At 46.6% G+C, this 16,768-nt stretch overlaps 1 protein-coding gene across 2 annotated transcripts in view; it reads left to right on the top strand.

Annotated features, from left to right (window-relative positions):
• The first annotated feature begins 2,393 nt into the window (after positions 1-2,393).
• ESR2 (estrogen receptor 2) overlaps positions 2,394-16,768 on the top strand; it is a 56,561-nt gene continuing 42,186 nt past the window's right edge. The window contains exons 1-3 of one of the 2 annotated variants that reach the window (XM_062181325.1): positions 2,394-2,770; positions 6,198-6,364; positions 15,783-15,899. In XM_062181325.1, coding sequence (XP_062037309.1) covers positions 2,409-2,770; positions 6,198-6,364; positions 15,783-15,899 — 646 coding nt within the window. In that variant the 5' untranslated portion in view covers positions 2,394-2,408. The remainder of the gene's footprint in view (positions 2,771-6,197; positions 6,365-15,782; positions 15,900-16,768) is intronic. The other variant, XM_062181326.1, reaches the window with a different exon arrangement.

The following is a 16,768-nucleotide window of genomic DNA, read 5'->3' as shown; positions in this document are numbered from 1 at the left end:
TTTTTTCAAAAAATAGCTCTTTGTTTTGCTGATCTTTTGTATTTTTTGGTTTCATTTTTGTTGGTTTCTTCTCTAATTTTAATTATTTATTTTCTACTAGTTTCAGGTTTGGTTTGATGTTGACACCCAGGTTGGATGTGGTAAATCTCTCTTTTTTCTTCTTTTATCAGAGGGAAGGTTTTTCTTCTGTTGGTGTAGACTCAGCTCATTTTCTCTCCTCAAAGGAGACCAGTGCCTGGGCGCTAGCCCTAGTGGGTATAATATTCGTCTGTACTTCCACAAGGACCACACAAAGGATTGGTACAGACCGTGGTGTAAGCAGATTCCCCAACAGAGTCCCTCACCAGGGAACCAGGGAGCCCTGATCATGTGGAGCCTCCCACAGTGACTACCCAGAGTCCCAGCCACACCCTGCACGCACGCAGCCTCAGTGTTTTCTCTGTCCTGGCTCACAAGCCTCCCACAGTCATGAGCACCCAGGCCTAGATCAGTTCTCCCAGCCAGACTCCAGAGTATCCACTCTGCTGATTGCTGGGTGGACATGAGCCGGCCCAGCTGTTACGTACATCCAAAAATGGCGCCCACTCTGTATCGGCTTGCTATAGGACGCTGTTGCAAGGTGATCGGAGAGAGAGAAACGTGTCCCCCTCTTTTTTTTCCTCTAGTTTGGCAGTGGCTTGGGCTGCTGCAGTCTGGGCTCACCTCTCTCCAAAGCTGTGTGGAGGCTCTTGGCTGCTGAGGTCCTGAGTTGTGTGTGTCCACGCCCTCTGCATAGGTCCATTGTGTCCCTCTAATTTGCATAGTTTCATCTGCCATTTTCTCCCTGACTCTTCCCAGAAACTGCGCTCTCTCCACTTTTTAAAGCTGTCTTTCCTAGACTAGAGCAGTGAGCTACCTCTCTACTCCACCATCTCGGCTGACTCTTCTTTTTCTTGGCTTTTTATGTTTCTGGATTTCTACTGTGTTCCTTTGGCAGTCAGGGTCCAAAGGAGGTAGAAACTGCATAATACCTCCAACAGGGGAAAGTTTAACATAAAGAATTACTAATTATAATAGGAGATTAAGTGTAAGATATGAAGAACTCTGATATTTGGGACTGAGGAAGAGTATCCAAGGAAGGACAAACTTGGAGGGGTTCAGACCTCAATAGGGAAAGTGAGGTTCAGCCACTAGCTAGCAGTGATGCTGGCTGGGATAAGCCAGGCTGCTCTGGAGTTGCCCCTTCCAAATGCAAGTGGGCAGCTGGCAGTCAGCAGCGAGTGGCATGGGTGTGCACTGGGAGCCCAGTGATGCACAGACCCTACAGGGTGGCAAGTCTTGCTTCATGCATTATTTTGTGGTGGGCTATTCTTTGGGCTACAGCTTGAACATGTGACTGGGGAAGGTTATCAGTACACCGAGTGGGAAGTTCACAGAGGGACCTCATTCTGGACCCATGGCTGGGCTGTGCTTCCAGCTGGGGTCTCACATCCTTCCCAGGATCTAGGAATTACAAGTCTCGCAGTGTGCCTCTAGCGCCCTCTACTGGAAAGGCTCAGTATTGCGCTCACTTTTCCATCCTTGAAGGAATTCCATGGTTTATCATAGAGCATATATTGAAGGATGCATTTAAAATTGAAAGACAGTAGAATGATAAGTCACACAGTTGTATTGGTCAGTCTTTCCATGTGCTGTTACTCATTAATTTTTATTATTGGAGATTCATAGTGTATTTGAATATCTGTTAATTCTTGCACTGTTACAAATTGATCTTCTCTTCCAATAAGAGTTTTCAAATAAATTTGTGTAATCCTAGAAAAAACACTTTGTGGCACCTGCTAGATGTGAGCCAGGCACGGAGCCAGGAACTCAATCCAGCTCTCCCATGAGGGTGGCACAGACCCAACCACTTGAGCTATCATCTGCCACCTCCCAGGGTGTATCAGCAGGAAGCTGGAAATGGGAGTGGAGCTGAGACTTGAACCCAGGCACTCTGATATGGGAGGGTGGTGTCCTAACTGGTGGCTTAACCACCAAGTCAAACGTCCACTCCTAATCTTGTGCCTTTTTAAATACTACTGTAGACTAAGTTCCCATCATTAAAAAATTCTTGTGGTTAACAATAACAACAAAACCAATCAAGAAATACTCTAGAAGATGAGTAGTCCATACCTCTTATTCCCACTCCTCTGAGTTAATATTTTCGTACACATCTTTCAGGATGTATTTGTAATCCTATTCAGATGTGTGAATATTTTAAAAATAAAGTTTTAACATTTTTCAGCTGTTCCAACTGTAGGTGTAACTTAGCAATGTCTTTTGCTTCTCTTTCCAGCTATCTTCCCCACCCATGAGCCTTTGAGGATATTGTAATGTCCCTCTGTGCCTCATCTCTCAAGGCGTTTACACAGCTGCTACCTATTCAAGACATGGATATCAAAAACTCACCACCCAGCCTTCATTCTCCTGCCTCCTACAACTGCAGTCAGTCTGTCTTACCCTTGGAGCACGGCCACCTCTACGTCCCTTCCTCCTACGTAGAGAGCCACCATGAATACCCCGCCATGACCTTCTACAGCCCTGCCATGATGAATTACAGCGTCCCCAGCGGTGCCAGTGAGGTGGACCGTGGGCCGGGGCGACAGACCGCAAGTCCAGATGTGTTGTGGCCGACTCCTGGCCACCTGTCTCCTTTAGCGATCCGTTGTCAGTCGTCACTTCTGTACCCAGAACCTCAGAAGCCTTCCTGGTGTGAAGTGCGATCGCTGGAGCACACTTCGCCTGTGAACAGGTGAAGCCGGTCTTTGTTCTGAGTTGTAGTTCGTGGGGACTCGGTTCCCTCACAATTACTGAGAAGACAGACGTGCATTCCCAGCGTCTTTTTTTTTTTTTAATGAGGATCCTTCAAAAAGTTCATGGAATGTGTGTGTGATGATGGATTTCACATTTTAATACCATGTTCCCTGAACTTTTTGAACAATTCTCGTAATCAGTCATACATTACTTGGAGCACCTAAAACGTGATATACTGTTTTCTTCTTCCTTTTATTTTTATTTTTTTAAGATTGACTTATTTATTTGAAAGGTAGAGTTACAGAGAGGCAGAGGCAGAGAGAGAGAGAGAGAGAGCGAGAGAGAGTCTTCTACCCAGAGGTTCACTCCCCACTTGGCTGCAATGGCCAGAGCTGGACCAATCTGAAGCCAGGACTTGAACCCGTATCCGTATGGGATGCTGGCTCTGCGAGCAGCAGCTTTACCCACTATGCCACAGCGCTGGCCCCGTGTTCTCTTCTAATATTCCAATCTTCATTGAAAAAGTGTACTTGTAGGTGAGTGTTGCAGGCACAGCTCACTATCGTGAATGCTGTATTTATACTATAAAAATTGTTTTCCTTTTTTCTTAAGTTTGAATACCAAATTTTTTAGTTTTAGGTTAGACTCATCTTATAGTGAAATCACAATATAGTGTTCATGAAAAATTGTTCCCGGGATAAAAATAAGTGCGGCAGTACTACAACTTAAACGAATACTAGCTGCCTGAAACCTGTAAAGACAGGCAATTGGTACAGCTTAAAATTTTTTGAGAGGCAGAGAAAGAGAAGGAGGGATAGACAGCATTCCTGTATCTGCTGGTTTACTCTCAAATGCTCACAGTGGCAGGAACCAGGCCAGACTGAAGCCGGGAACTGACAGCTCCCTCATGGTCTGCCATGTAGGTGGCAGTGTCCCACCTACTAGGGCGTCGCTGCTGCCTCCCAGAGTGCACATCAGCAGAGAGCTAGAGTAAAGAGCCCAGGTACATCCATGTGGGGTGCAGGTATCTTAATTGCTAGGCCAGATGCCCAGCTCATTATAAAATTGGTGGGAAACCATTTAATATAGACATCATTTGAAATTTCCTGAAGTGGAAAAGAATATTTGTATTCTTTAAATGCAAGGTAAGATGGATTCTTTCAGTCTAATAATACTTTTTTTTTTTTTAAAAAAAGATTTATTTATTTGAGAGGTAGAGTTACAGAGAGAGGGAGGGAGAGACAGAGAGAATGGTCTTCCATCTGCTGGTTCACTCCCCAAATGGCCGCAATAGTACTGGGCCGGTCTGAAGCCAGGAGCTTCCTCCGGGTCTCCCACACAGGTGCAGGGGCCCAAGGACTTGGGCCATTTTCTGCTGCTTTCCCAGGCCACAGCAGAGAGCTGGACAGGAAGAGGAGCAGCTGGAACTAGAACTGGTGCCCGTATGGGATGCCAGCGCTGCAGGTGGAAACTTAGCCTACAGCCACAGCACTGGCCTCAGTCTAATGGACATTTTCAATGATCGTTGTACCTCTGAAGGGAAGACATTAATGAGGGGAAGAGAAGAGGGAGATAAAATTCTAAAACAATGAAAGTTAAATGAGAACATGTTGGATATGAAAGTTCATTACTTTCTTTTCTTTATTTGAAGGGCAGAGTAGAAGGGAGGGAGGGAGGGAGGGAGGGATAAGTGGAGGGAGGGAGAGATATATAGAGAGAGCTTCCATTTTGTGGTTCACTCCCCAAATGACTACAATGGCCAGGGCTGAGCCAGGCAAAAGCCAGGAGCTTCATCCTGTCTCCCAAATGGGCGGCAGGGCCCAAACACTTGGGTCATCTTCCAGTGCTTTTCCCAGCCCAATAGCAGGGTGCTGGATGTGGTGCAGCTGGGACACAGACGGCATTTGCATGAGGTGCTGGCCTTGTAGGTGGTTTTACTTGCTGCATCACAAGGCTGGCCCCATGGGAAACTTTTTAAAAACAGTATTTTAAAAAAATTAAAAAAGGCCGGCGCTGTGGCTTAACAGGCTAATCCTCTGCCTTGCGGTGCCGGCACACCGGGTTCTAGTCCCAGTTGGGGCGCCAGATTCTATCCCGGTTGCCATTCTTCCAGGCCAGCTCTCTGCTATGGCCCGGGAAGGCAGTGGAGGATGGCCCATGTGCTTGGGCCCTGCACTCCATGGGAGACCAGGAGAAGCACCTGGCTCCTGGCTTCAGATCAGTGAGATGTGCCGGCCGCTGTGGCCATTGGAGGGTGAACCAACGGCAAAAAGGAAGACCTTTCTCTCTGTCTCTCTCTCTCACTATCCACTCTGCCTGTCAAAAAAAAAAAAAATTAAAAAAATAAATAAAAGCAGTGCTTTTCATTCAGCCTTTAAAGGCAGAAGTATGTTGTTTTGAGCATGAATTCTGATCAAAGTTCTGATATTTGGACAAGCTAAACCAAGTGAAAATTACCTTCATTGATCAAATGGTAAATCCTTTATCATACTTTCCAAACGAAATATGCCCTAGCAAAACGAGGAAGTGGCCGGGCTTGGGTCTGGTGCTTCGTGTGCTTCTGTGCTGGGCCGGTTACGCCGTGGGGCCAGGGCCGAGCCTCTCCTTCGCCTGAGCTTTCCCTGGCCAGGCAGCTGCCGGCTTCCTCCCCTCTCTTCTCCTTTCTGCCCTCTCCCCACCTCCCTCTCTTTTAACCAGAGTATCATTCGTCTTCGTGTGATGTGGAGTCCATTTGTTACTCCAGTAGGCCTTTAAAGTTGCGGAAGGAAAGGTTTTGTCTTCTGTTGAAACGGGATGCTCTAGTGCCTGACCAGCTGCTGTGTGATGCGGACGGGAGTGACTGGTGCTTGCAGCAGGTTGTGTGAGTTCAAGCCCATCCCCGTGATGTCAGTGGACTTCAGCGACCAGGGAGGGTGGCAGCGTGCCCTGCCTGTGGCTCAGCCCTCTGGGTGCGATTGCATCTGGCCGCTTCATTTCTGCCACGCGGGGACGCCCCTGCCACTGTGGCTGAAACACTGCTGCAGTTAGTGGTGTTCGTCCGCACTGCGGGGATGGGCGTCGACTCACCTGGCCGCTCTCAACAGAGGTCGCTCTACAGATCTGCTATAGCAGTGAAGGTTCTGCTCTGTCAGGTTTTGTGGGATGTACAAGGGGGTCTTCAGAAGGTCCTTGGAAACTGTGTGTTATGAAAAAAAAACTATGCCTGGATTTCAAATTTTTTGCCTGCCCCCCCCTCCCCCAAGTACGCTTATCTTTTAATTCCATTTTTCCATGAGCTTTTGGAAGTACTGTTGTATCTATTATGAGCCCTTGGAAGACAAAGAGATCAAATTAGTCCGTGTGAGCACTGTTTTTTTTTTTTTTTCCTGGAAAGTATTTCTTTCCCTTTGATCTTCCTTTAAAATGGATATTTTCTTGGTCCCCAGAGAGGCCCTGAAGAGGAAGGTTAGTGGAGACAGTTGCGCCAGCCCCGTGACAAGTTCGAAGAAGGATGCCCGCTTCTGTGCTGTCTGCAGCGACTACGCGTCGGGATATCACTACGGAGTCTGGTCGTGTGAAGGGTGTAAGGCCTTCTTTAAAAGGAGCATTCAAGGTACAAGAGTACTGTTAGCCGCTCTTTCAGTTTCCAGCTTTGCCTTCAGACAACTTTGCAGAGGTGGCTGGATGGAAATTCCGCCATTGGCCTGTTGGGCGCACCAGGTGCTTGATGAGCGGTGGTCGGGGGAGGGGAGGGTAGCTTATCTTCATGTGTAGAGCGCCTGATTTGCATTGCCTGTTTCTACGCCAGAGCCCCAAGGTTACATAGCCAGCTCCAGTGCACCCCACCTCATCTTCACCCGTGGGGTGTTAGGAAGAACATGTCTAGTTAGAACCCTGTGAAGATATTGGTTGGAAAAAATGTGTGCTCGTGAGGAATTGCAAAGACTGTTTCTTCAGACTGACTTAGGTTTAATAAAGGACAAGCATAGCAGTTTTGATGGTGGGCTGACTCCTGAGGGAAGAGAAACTTAACATGAGAGGGCTATAACACGACTATGGGAAGAGGGAATTTAAAGATCTGTTTAAGGGGTAGGCATCTGGCATTGAGAGGCTCACATTCCATATTGGAGTACCTGGGTTCAGTTTGTAGCCCCAGCTCCCAAATCTAACTTCCTGCTGTTCCAGACCCTGGGATGCAACAGCGATGGCTCGAGTGATTGGGTTCCTGCTGCACACAGGAGTCCCAGCTCCTGGCTCCAGCACTGGCCCAGCCTTAGCTGTGGCAGGGATTTGAACCTGTAGATGGGAGCTCTGTTTCTCTCTTCTCTCTCTCTTTCTGCACAAAAGATTTATTTTGGTGCAAAAAATCTTCAAATCCATGCATATTGAGGGTTCTTCAAAGAGTTCATGGAAAAAGACACTTTATGAAAAATATCCGTGGATTTCAAATAAACATATATCTTAATTTCATTTTTTATCCATAAAGTTTTTTGAAGCACCCTTGTACATTTTGTGGAGATGAACAGAAACTAGGAATTCAAGGGCAGTGTATTTTTTTAAAAAAGGTTTTTATTTATTTTGAAAGAGTTACAAAGAGAGTGAGAGAGAGAGAGAGGAGGGGGGAAAGGGTTTGATTTTTTCATCCGTTAGTTCACTCCCCAGGTGGCTTCAATGGTTAGGGATGGGCCAGGCGGAAGCCAGGAACTTCATCTGGGTCTCCCCCGTAGGTAGCAGGGGCTCAAGTACTTGGACCATCTTTGGTTGCTTTTTCCAGGACACATTAGCAGGGAGCTGGGTTGGAAGTGGAGCAGCTAGGGCGTGAACTAGTGCCCAAATGGGATGCCAGCATTGCAGGTGGAGGCTTTACCTGCTATGCCGCAATGCTGGCCCCAGGGGCAGTGTATTTGGAGAATTGATCTAGAAGTACATCTTCCCTAGAACCAACTCCCTTATTGTCTGGTGTAGTTTAGACTAACCTTCTCCAATTCCTCCTAGGCTAAGGTTTTGTTTTCTTCTGTTTCCCAATCGCTTGTTAAATAGACTTCACGTCGTGTGCACTGGCCGTCTTGGGGCACGCGTCCCTCCTTCCCTAGCCCTGGTTGGCTGAAGTCATTCTCTTGCTCTCTGGTGCTCTTGTCCCTCTGCCCTGTCCCCTGTCTCACAGCAGCCACTCCTGGCGGCATCCTTTGTGCCCATCCTAGAGCTCCCCTCCCGTTTCTGTCAAAGTCTCTGCGCTTTGTTCTTGACCAGTGAGGAAAAGCAGCCTTGCACGTGGCAAATAGCAGTTTACCCAATTAACTCACCCATGGATAACTCTAGATTTTGAGGACATTTTTACCTAGAGTCCAGAGGGTGGTAAGGAGAAGAATGTACATAGCTGCAGATCAGCTTCCCAGCATAATGCTGGGATCCTCCCTGTTGGTCTTGACACCGCCACTTCCTAGCTCTGAGACTTCCCCTCCCAGCCTGTTTCCTCCTCTGTGAAATGGACGTGCTCAAGATGACATGAGGTTGATGGTGTAAAAACATGTTCAGTGATTATTTATTTATGATCCCTGGAGCAGTAGAATATGATAAAGTCAGGTCCATTTCCCTGTCATCTATGGTAAGAACAATTCAGGTTTTCTGAAACTCAGAACTGAACTCTTGATAAGTTGGCGATTCTATGCCTTGCTGAGGTTCCAGGATTTTAATGCTCAAGGAAATTTTGACCTACCAACAACCAATGACATGAGCATTTAAATACTGTTTTTCTGCTGTTGGAGAAACATCTGTATGTGCGAATGCTCTTTGAATGCTGTGTTTAGCTGATAATAACTGACAGTTCAGTTTTGGTCATTTCCAGTGTCATGCCCACCTACAAAATCAGCCAGGGCTGTCAGGTTCTCAATGTTTAAACAGTCTTTTTTTTTTTTTTGACAAGCAGATTGAGAGAGAGAGAGAGAGAGAGAGAGAGAGAAAAGTCTTCCTTCTGTTGGTTCACTCCCCAAATGGCTGCTATGGCTGGCGTTGCACCAATCTGAAGCCAGGAGCCAGGTGCTTCCTCCTGGTCTCCCATGCGGGTGCAGGGCCCAAGCACTTGGGCCATCCTCCACTGCACTCCAGGGCCACAGCAGAGAGCTGGACTGGAAGAGGAGCAACCGAGACAGAAGCAGTGCCCCAACTGGGACTAGAGCCGGTGTGCCAGCGCCACAGGTGGAGGATTAGCCAAGTGAGCCACAGCGCCGGCCTAAACAGTCTTTAAAAAGGGAACTTTGATATTTTTGTTCTGTCCTTTATAGATCATTTATAAGAAATGACAGCTTCCTTTGGTTTCCTCTTTTGACTTGAAACATAGATAAATTTAAATTGTGATAGAGACCGAATTTCAAATATACTTCAATCTGTGTGATTACATGATCAGGATTAAAAGAAGATTTTAAAAAAAGATTTATTTATTTGAAAGAGTTAGAGGGAGAGACAGATCTTCCATCTGCTGAATCACTCCCCAGATGGCCACAACATACAGGGCTGCGCCAGGCCAAAGCCAGGAGCCAGGAGCTCCATCTGGTCTCCCACATGGGTGCAGGGGCCCAAGCACTTGGGTCACCTTTTTTTTTTTTAATTTTTAAAATTATTTTTGACAGATAGAGTTAGACAGTGAGAGAGAGAGAGAGAGACAGAAAGATCTTCCTTCTGTTGGTTCACCCCCCAAATGGCCACTACAGCCGGAACTATACCGATCCAAAGCCAGGAGCCAGGTGCCTCCTCTTGGTCTCCCATGTGGGTGCAGGAGCCCAAGCACCTGGGCCATCCTCCACTGCCTTCCCGGGCCACAGCAGAGAGCTGGACTGGAAGAGGAGCAACTGGGAGTAGAACCCGGCGCCCATATGGGATGCCACTGCCACAGGCGGAGGATTAACCAAGTAAGCCACAGCGCCAGCCCCTTGGGTCATCTTCCACTGCTTTCCCAGGCTGTTAGCAGGGAGCTGGATCAGAGGAACAGCCTGGACACCAACCAGCACCCATATTGAATGCCGGCACCATGGTCAGAGGCTTAACTTAGTTTTCCACAGCGCTGGCCCCAATAATTTTAAATTAATTGGACTGACAATACACATAGAATTTTGTGTCCTTTTTCACTTAATGTTGTGATCATTTTCCCATATTTTTGAATTTCTAGAAATGATATTCTAGCCGATAGTTATGGCTAATTTATTTAAGTCTTTATTATTGAAGTCCTTATCAGTTATTCTTTTAGGTAATGCTGTGATTAGTTTGTTCATGAAGTTTTGGAAAAATTTCTGAAAGTTTTCTCTGGAGATATATGCATATATACAAACACACGCACAAATTCTATTAATTTATGTAATTGAAAGGCAGAGTGTCACAGAGAGAGAGAGAGAGAGAGAGAGATACCTTCCATCTGCTGGCTCACTCCCCAAATGGCTACAACAGCCAGGGCTGGGCCAGGTTGAAGCCAGGATCCAGGAGCTCCATCCTGGTCTCCCATATGGGTGGCAGGGGCCCAGGCATTTGGGCCATCATCTGCTGTCTCCCTATGTGCATCTGCAGGGAGCTGGATTGGAACTAGAGCAGCTGGGACTTGAGCTGGTGTACAGCGTCACGAGTGGCAGCTAACCTGCTGAGCCATCATGCAGAGTTCTGTATATATTTTAGACAAATCTATAGCGTCAAAGTGTATTAATGTTTAAAGAAGTTCTGAGCAGCTATTTTCAACTGTTCTTCAGAAAGATTATACAACTCCCCCCCCCCCCCAAGAAACCTTTTGTTTAAGGAATACAAACTTCATGCGTTTCATAAATACAATTTTAGGAATATAGTGATTCTTCCCACCATACCTGCCCATCCACTCTCCCACCCCTCCCTCTCCCATATTCTCAGCCCCATTCTCCACTAAGATCCATTTTCAATTAACTTTATACACTAAGACCAACTCTGTACTAAGTGAAGAGTTCAACAATTTGCACGGAAAAACAAACTGTTCCTCAACAGTTGAGACAAGGGCTGTTCACTGTCATTGCATCTCGAAGTTAATTTCACTTTTTTTTAAGAAACTAAATTAACTTTAAAGAAGCACCCAAGAAGGATACCTATTTTGTGAGCACTTAGACATAACTATAACTTGTGAGACTAAGTCCTTGAGAATGAGTTTTATCATTAATTAAGGAAGCATCTAAGAGCAAGCAATGAGGTTGGACACTTAGGCATAACTAAAACTTAGGAGACATAGGAATATCCTCCAATTAATACAGTAAAGTAAAAGAAATCTTTTCAAACAAGTTGTGCTGTAAACTCTCATAATATAACTCCTTGAGGACAGAGGTCCTGCGTAGGAAGTTAGTGCACAATGACTCCTGTCGTTCATTTAACAATTAAAACTCTTATGTGTGACGTCAGTGATCACCGAGGCTCTTGACATGAGCTGTCATGGCTATGGAAGCCTTTTGAATTCAAACTCTGTCAGATTTTAGACAATGCCATAAGCAAACTGGAAGTTCCCTCCTCCCTTCAGAGAAAAGTACCTCCTTCTTTGATGACCACTTCTTTCCACTGGGGTCTCACTCACAGAGATCCTTCATGTAGGATATTTTTGTCAGTGTCTTGGCTTTCCATGCCTGAGTCTGCTGTGTGGACTGGTTCTCATGTTGTAGCATTCACTCCTTTTTAATTCTATCATTATTATCAAACACTTAGTCCTATCCATATGATCACTTTAGCACTTAATCCTATCTATATGATCACTGTAACACTTAAGATGGTATTTTTACCACCCAGCTTAAGGGGTTTTGGGGTCCCATGGCAAGTTTTTAAACTGTACCCTTAGTGGCTGGTGCTGCGGCTTATTAGGCTAATTCTCCACCTGCGGCGCCGGCACACCGGGTTCTAGTCCCGGTCGGGGTGCTGGATTCTGTCCTGGTTGCTCCTCTTCCAGGCCAGCTCTCTGCTGTGGCCTGCAAATGCAGTGGAGGATGGCCCAAGTGCTTGGGCCCTGCACCTGCATGGGAGACCAGGAGAAGCACCTGGCTCCTGGCTTTGGATTGGCACAGCGTGCTGGCTGAAGCGACCATTTGGGGAGTGAACCAATGGAAGGAAGACCTTTCTGTCTGTCTCTCTGTCTCTCTCACTGTCAAAAACAAAAACAAAAACACCAACAAAAAAACTGTACCCTTAGAAGTAAGTCTATAGAAATGTATGTAGAACTATAAGCTTTACAGTCACAAACTTCATACACCTCATAATTACAACTTTAGGAATGTGATGATCCTTCCCACTGTGCCCACCCTCCCATCCCTCTTTCTTTGCCTCTTATTACTGCTCTTATTTATCACTAAGATCTATTTTTTTTTAAATTATTATTTTTGACAGGCAGAGTGGACAGTGAGAGAGAGAGACAGAGAGAAAGGTCTTCCTTTTTGCCGTTGGTTCACCCTCCAATGGCCGCCGCGGTAGGCGCGCTGCGGCTGGCGCACCGCGCTGTTCCAATGGCAGGAGCCAGGTGCTTCTCCTGGTCTCCCATGGGGTGCAGGGCCCAAGCACTTGGGCCATCCTCCACTGCACTCCCTGGCCACAGCAGAGAGCTGGCCTGGAAGAGGGGCAACCGGGACAGGATCGGTGCCCCGACCGGGACTAGAACCCGGTGTGCCGGCGCCGCAAGGTGGAGGATTAGCCTACTGAGCCACGGCGCCGGCCACTAAGATCTATTTTCAATGGACTTTCTACACATATGATTAACTTTATGTTAAATAAAGAGTTCAATAAATAGTTTTTAAAAAAAACCTGTTCCTCAACAGTCAAGACAAGGGCTGTTCAAGTCATTGCTTCTCAAAGTGTCAATTTCATTTCTACAGATTGCCTTTTAGGAGCTCTGTTAGTTATCACGGATCAGGGAGAACATATGGTATTGTCTCCCCCTCCCCTGTGTCCCCGCCACCCACGTGGGAGACCTGGATTAAGGTCCTGGCTCCTAGTTTTAGCCCAGCCCAGTCCTGACTGTTGTGGGCATTTGGGGGAGTGAGCAAATAGATGGGAGTTTTCTCTTTCTCTTTTCCTGTCTCTCTGCCTCCCAGAAAGAAAGAAAAAAGCCAGAAGTTTCTCTAGGCCTGGAAGAGAGCAGAGGTGATGCTGTGAGGTGCCTCCGGGAACTGAGCGGTGCCCGCTGAGAGTTAGCAAGAAAGAAAGAAAGAAAGAAGAAAGAGAGAGAGAGAGAGAGGGAGGGAGGGAGGGAGGGAGGGAGGAAGGAAGGAAGGAAGGAAGGAAGGAAGGAAGGAAGGAAGGAAGGAAAAATGGGGATCTCCGTCCTACAGCCACGAGGAGCCATTCTGTCAGCTCAGCTGAACGTGGCACAGGACCTCAAGCTTCAGATGAGAATGAAGCCCCCAGTCCCTCACATACAGCCTTGTGAGACCCTCACTCACCTCCTGTATAGCCTTGTGAGACCCTCACCAGGGCAACCAGCTCAGCTGCACCTGACTTCTATCTCGTGGAAATGATGACCAAGTAAATTTGTTTTAAGCTGCTCGATTTGTAGAACTTTGTTATGCAGCATAAAGAACGGAAACCATAACCTTAAGGAGGCTGTTGAACTGAGCTTAGGATTTTTAAGATTTTTGTTAAAGGGGATCATGACTTTTAGAAGGAAATTATCAGATGACGGGAAATGTTGATGCAAAGCGCTGGGGATTGTAGGTGGTGAGATGTGTTGGGGTGTCAGGCTGGCCTGGTGTGGCTTCCTGCGTGTGGCCCTGGGGAAATTGCCCGAGGGTGATTTTTTGCATCTCTGGGGAGGTCCAGCTTCTAGAACTGGAATCACCAACTCAGGGCATGGTGGTGGCACTACAAACAGCTCCATTTCAGGTTATATTTTGTTGAACAAATGTTACTGGAATTTACCTAAAATTGGAGAGAATAAGAATTTGATTATTGTCCAAGCATGGACCATGTCTTTTGAAGAATGGTCTTTAAAATCTGCGGAGTTGGCAAAAGGAAAACTAGTTTCAGGATTTAATACCATCTGAAAAATAGAGAAATTTCAATTTATCTGCATTTGATTATTTATCTGTATTTGAGTGAATGAGTTTATTTGGGAAGGCAGTGGAAATATTTGCTTTTAATGAGTGTCAAACTTACAGAAAACATGCATATAGGATATAAAGACCTGTTTCTTCCTGGAATCCTTTGAGAATGAGTCACCACCACTATGCTCCATTACCCGCAAACACTTCAGCGTTTCCCGTGTAGCCACAACACAGCTGTCAGAATTGGGAAGCGAGCATCGGAAGATATATCTGATCCTCAAGCTCTGTTCTGGTCTTGCCAGTTTTCCCGGCAGTGCCATCCACAGCACAGGGATCCAGTTCAGAGTCACGTGTTGCATTTCATTGCTGTGTCTTTGTCCAGAAAAGTTCTTCAGTCTTTCCTTGATTTTCATGGTTTTAACACTTGACAACTAAGGCCAGTTAGGTTTTTTTCTCTTTTTATCCCCCAGTACACACAGTATTTTAATTTCTTGTTATTTGGGAGGGAGAGAGGGAGGGAGGAAAAGAGAGAGCATGAACAGACGTATCTGCTGGGTTCATTTCCCAAATGTCCACAATGGCCTCTGGCTGGGACTGAAGCCAGGAGCCAGGCACTCAATCCAGGTCTCCCACAAGGATGGTAGGAATCCAATCTTCTGAGCAGCACGATGTCTGTATTAGCAGGAAGCTGAAGTCAGGAATCGAACTCGGTCGGGCACTCTGACGTGGGACACAGGCATCTTAACCAGCATATATATATTTTTTTCTAAGATTTATTTTATTTATTTGAAAGACTGAGTTACAGAAGTAGAGACAGAGAGAGAGGTCTTCCATCCGCTGGTTCAGTCCCCAGATGGCTGCAATGGCCGGAGCTGTGCTGATCTGAAGCCAGGAGCCAGGAGCTTCTTCTGGGTCTCCCACGTGGGTGCAGGGGCCCAAGGGTTTGGATCATCTTCCACTGCTATTCTAGGCCATAACAGAGAGCTGGATTGGAAGAGGAGTATCTGGGACTTGAACTGGTTCCCATATGGGATGCCAGCGCTTTAGGCCAGGGCTGTAACCCACTGTGCCACAGCGCTGGCCCTGGGATATATATATATATATATATATATATATATATATATATATTTAAGATTGATTTATTTATTTGAAAGGCGGAGAGACAGGTCTTCTATCTGCTGGTTCACTCCTAAAATGGCGGCAACAACTGGAGCCCGGGGCAGGCCAAGCTGGGAGGCAGGAACTCAGCCTGTGTCTTCCCCGTGGGTGACTGGAGGTCATACTGTTTGCCTCCGAGTGTGCGTTAGCAAGGGGCTGGAATCCGGAGCAGAACTGGGACTTGAACCCAGGCATTTCCGTATGGGACCTAGGCCTTCCCAGGCAGCGTCTTTACCACTGTGCCACACTCCTTCCCTGGAGCAGCCCATTTATTAGTGTACCAGTGGCCAAGGGAGCCCAGTAACCAAGCCCAGCGGCAGTTGGTGGGGAAGTGTATTCTGCTTCAAAAACTGTGGAAAATGCATAGCATGGATTTCAAGATTCTTTTCACCAAAATAAACTTTTCGTTGCATTTTCCATGATCTTTTGGGGGTACCCTTGTCTCTGTAAAGTAATACAAGTAGCTGAATTCGGGGACTCGGTACACGGTCACAGCTCTGGAGGAATTCTGTGACCTGGAGCAGATGGGTTCATGTGACTGTTTCACTTTCCGCGTCCAGAGGAGACCACTTTGAAGTGACCACTTTGAGAATTTAAACATGTGGAGAGAATAACCTATTAGCCCAAAAGTAGGGTGTTGAGCTGTCCTAGGTCTTTGTCCGTTACCAAGGGTGACGTTGCGACACTGCAGCTACCTTCGTTCCTGAGCGTGCCCTTAGGAAGGTGCATGCCTGGCTCAGCTGGGGAGAGCTGTCAGCGTGGCTCACCTTGAAGAGATTCCACCAACACACTGGTAACGACAGCTTTCTTCCTTCTTCTTCTTCTTTTTTTTTTTTTTTTTTTGCTCTGCTGTAGGACATAATGACTATATTTGTCCAGCTACAAATCAGTGCACCATAGATAAGAACCGGCGCAAAAGCTGCCAGGCCTGCCGACTTCGGAAGTGCTATGAAGTAGGGATGGTGAAGTGTGGTGAGTGTTTGCTCCCCTGTCATCATATGGGGTTCCCGCTGAAAGCCGCGTCTCCGTCCCCCTGCCTGAGAGGAGACGGAGGACCTGGTGGTTACCCTCACTTGTGTTTGTCTGCTGCCCCACAGCAGGGGCGTTGACTGATTCCCTGTGCTTGGACAGGACACAGCTGGGGTGAGAGGCCGCAGGCTGTAGGAAGCAGGTTAGGGTCCAATATGGCAAGAACTTTCTACAGTTCAAGTGGTCTGCCATAGAATAGGCTGCACGTGGCTCAGGGAACCTCTAGCCACTGAGGTGCTCCAACAGGCTGGTTGACCACCGGCCTGAGACCTTGAAAGTCCCATCCTGAGGAGGAGGGCCTTGCAGTTGGCCACGATCCACAGCTTGTGACAGGCAGTTAACCTCCTGTGGGTAATCTGGATGAGGATGGCAAAGATTCACACCTACCCTCGTGCTGGTGTTCAAGGAGTAGCAAAATATGTATACGTAGGAGTCAGGAGCACGGAAGAGCTATGCAGCTACATACAGTATAGATTCCATGACGCTGTGTGTGCATGTGTGTGTGACATAGAATACACACATTTACACGTGTAAAAATGTAAGGCAGGTGAAGCTGCTTCGGAAAGCTCATGGAAAGTGAAATAAAAGATAACTTTATTTTGGTGTGAATTTTTTTTTCAAAGCCATGCATATAAGTCCCCAAAGAATTCATGGAAAATGCCTAATCTGAAAAAACTGTACATGAGTTTCAAAAATTTTTTACACCAAAATAAACTTATCTTTTTATTCCATTTCACATTAACAGTTGGACAAATGTTATATATGACTTGTTATGTGTGTAATATATGCATATATGTTTATATGTCATACAG

Source organism: Lepus europaeus, chromosome 22, assembly GCF_033115175.1.
Source record: "Lepus europaeus isolate LE1 chromosome 22, mLepTim1.pri, whole genome shotgun sequence".
NCBI lineage: Eukaryota > Metazoa > Chordata > Mammalia > Lagomorpha > Leporidae > Lepus > Lepus europaeus.
The sequence above is the reverse complement of the archived record's forward strand: the minus strand, read 5'-3'. Positions and strand labels throughout refer to the sequence as shown.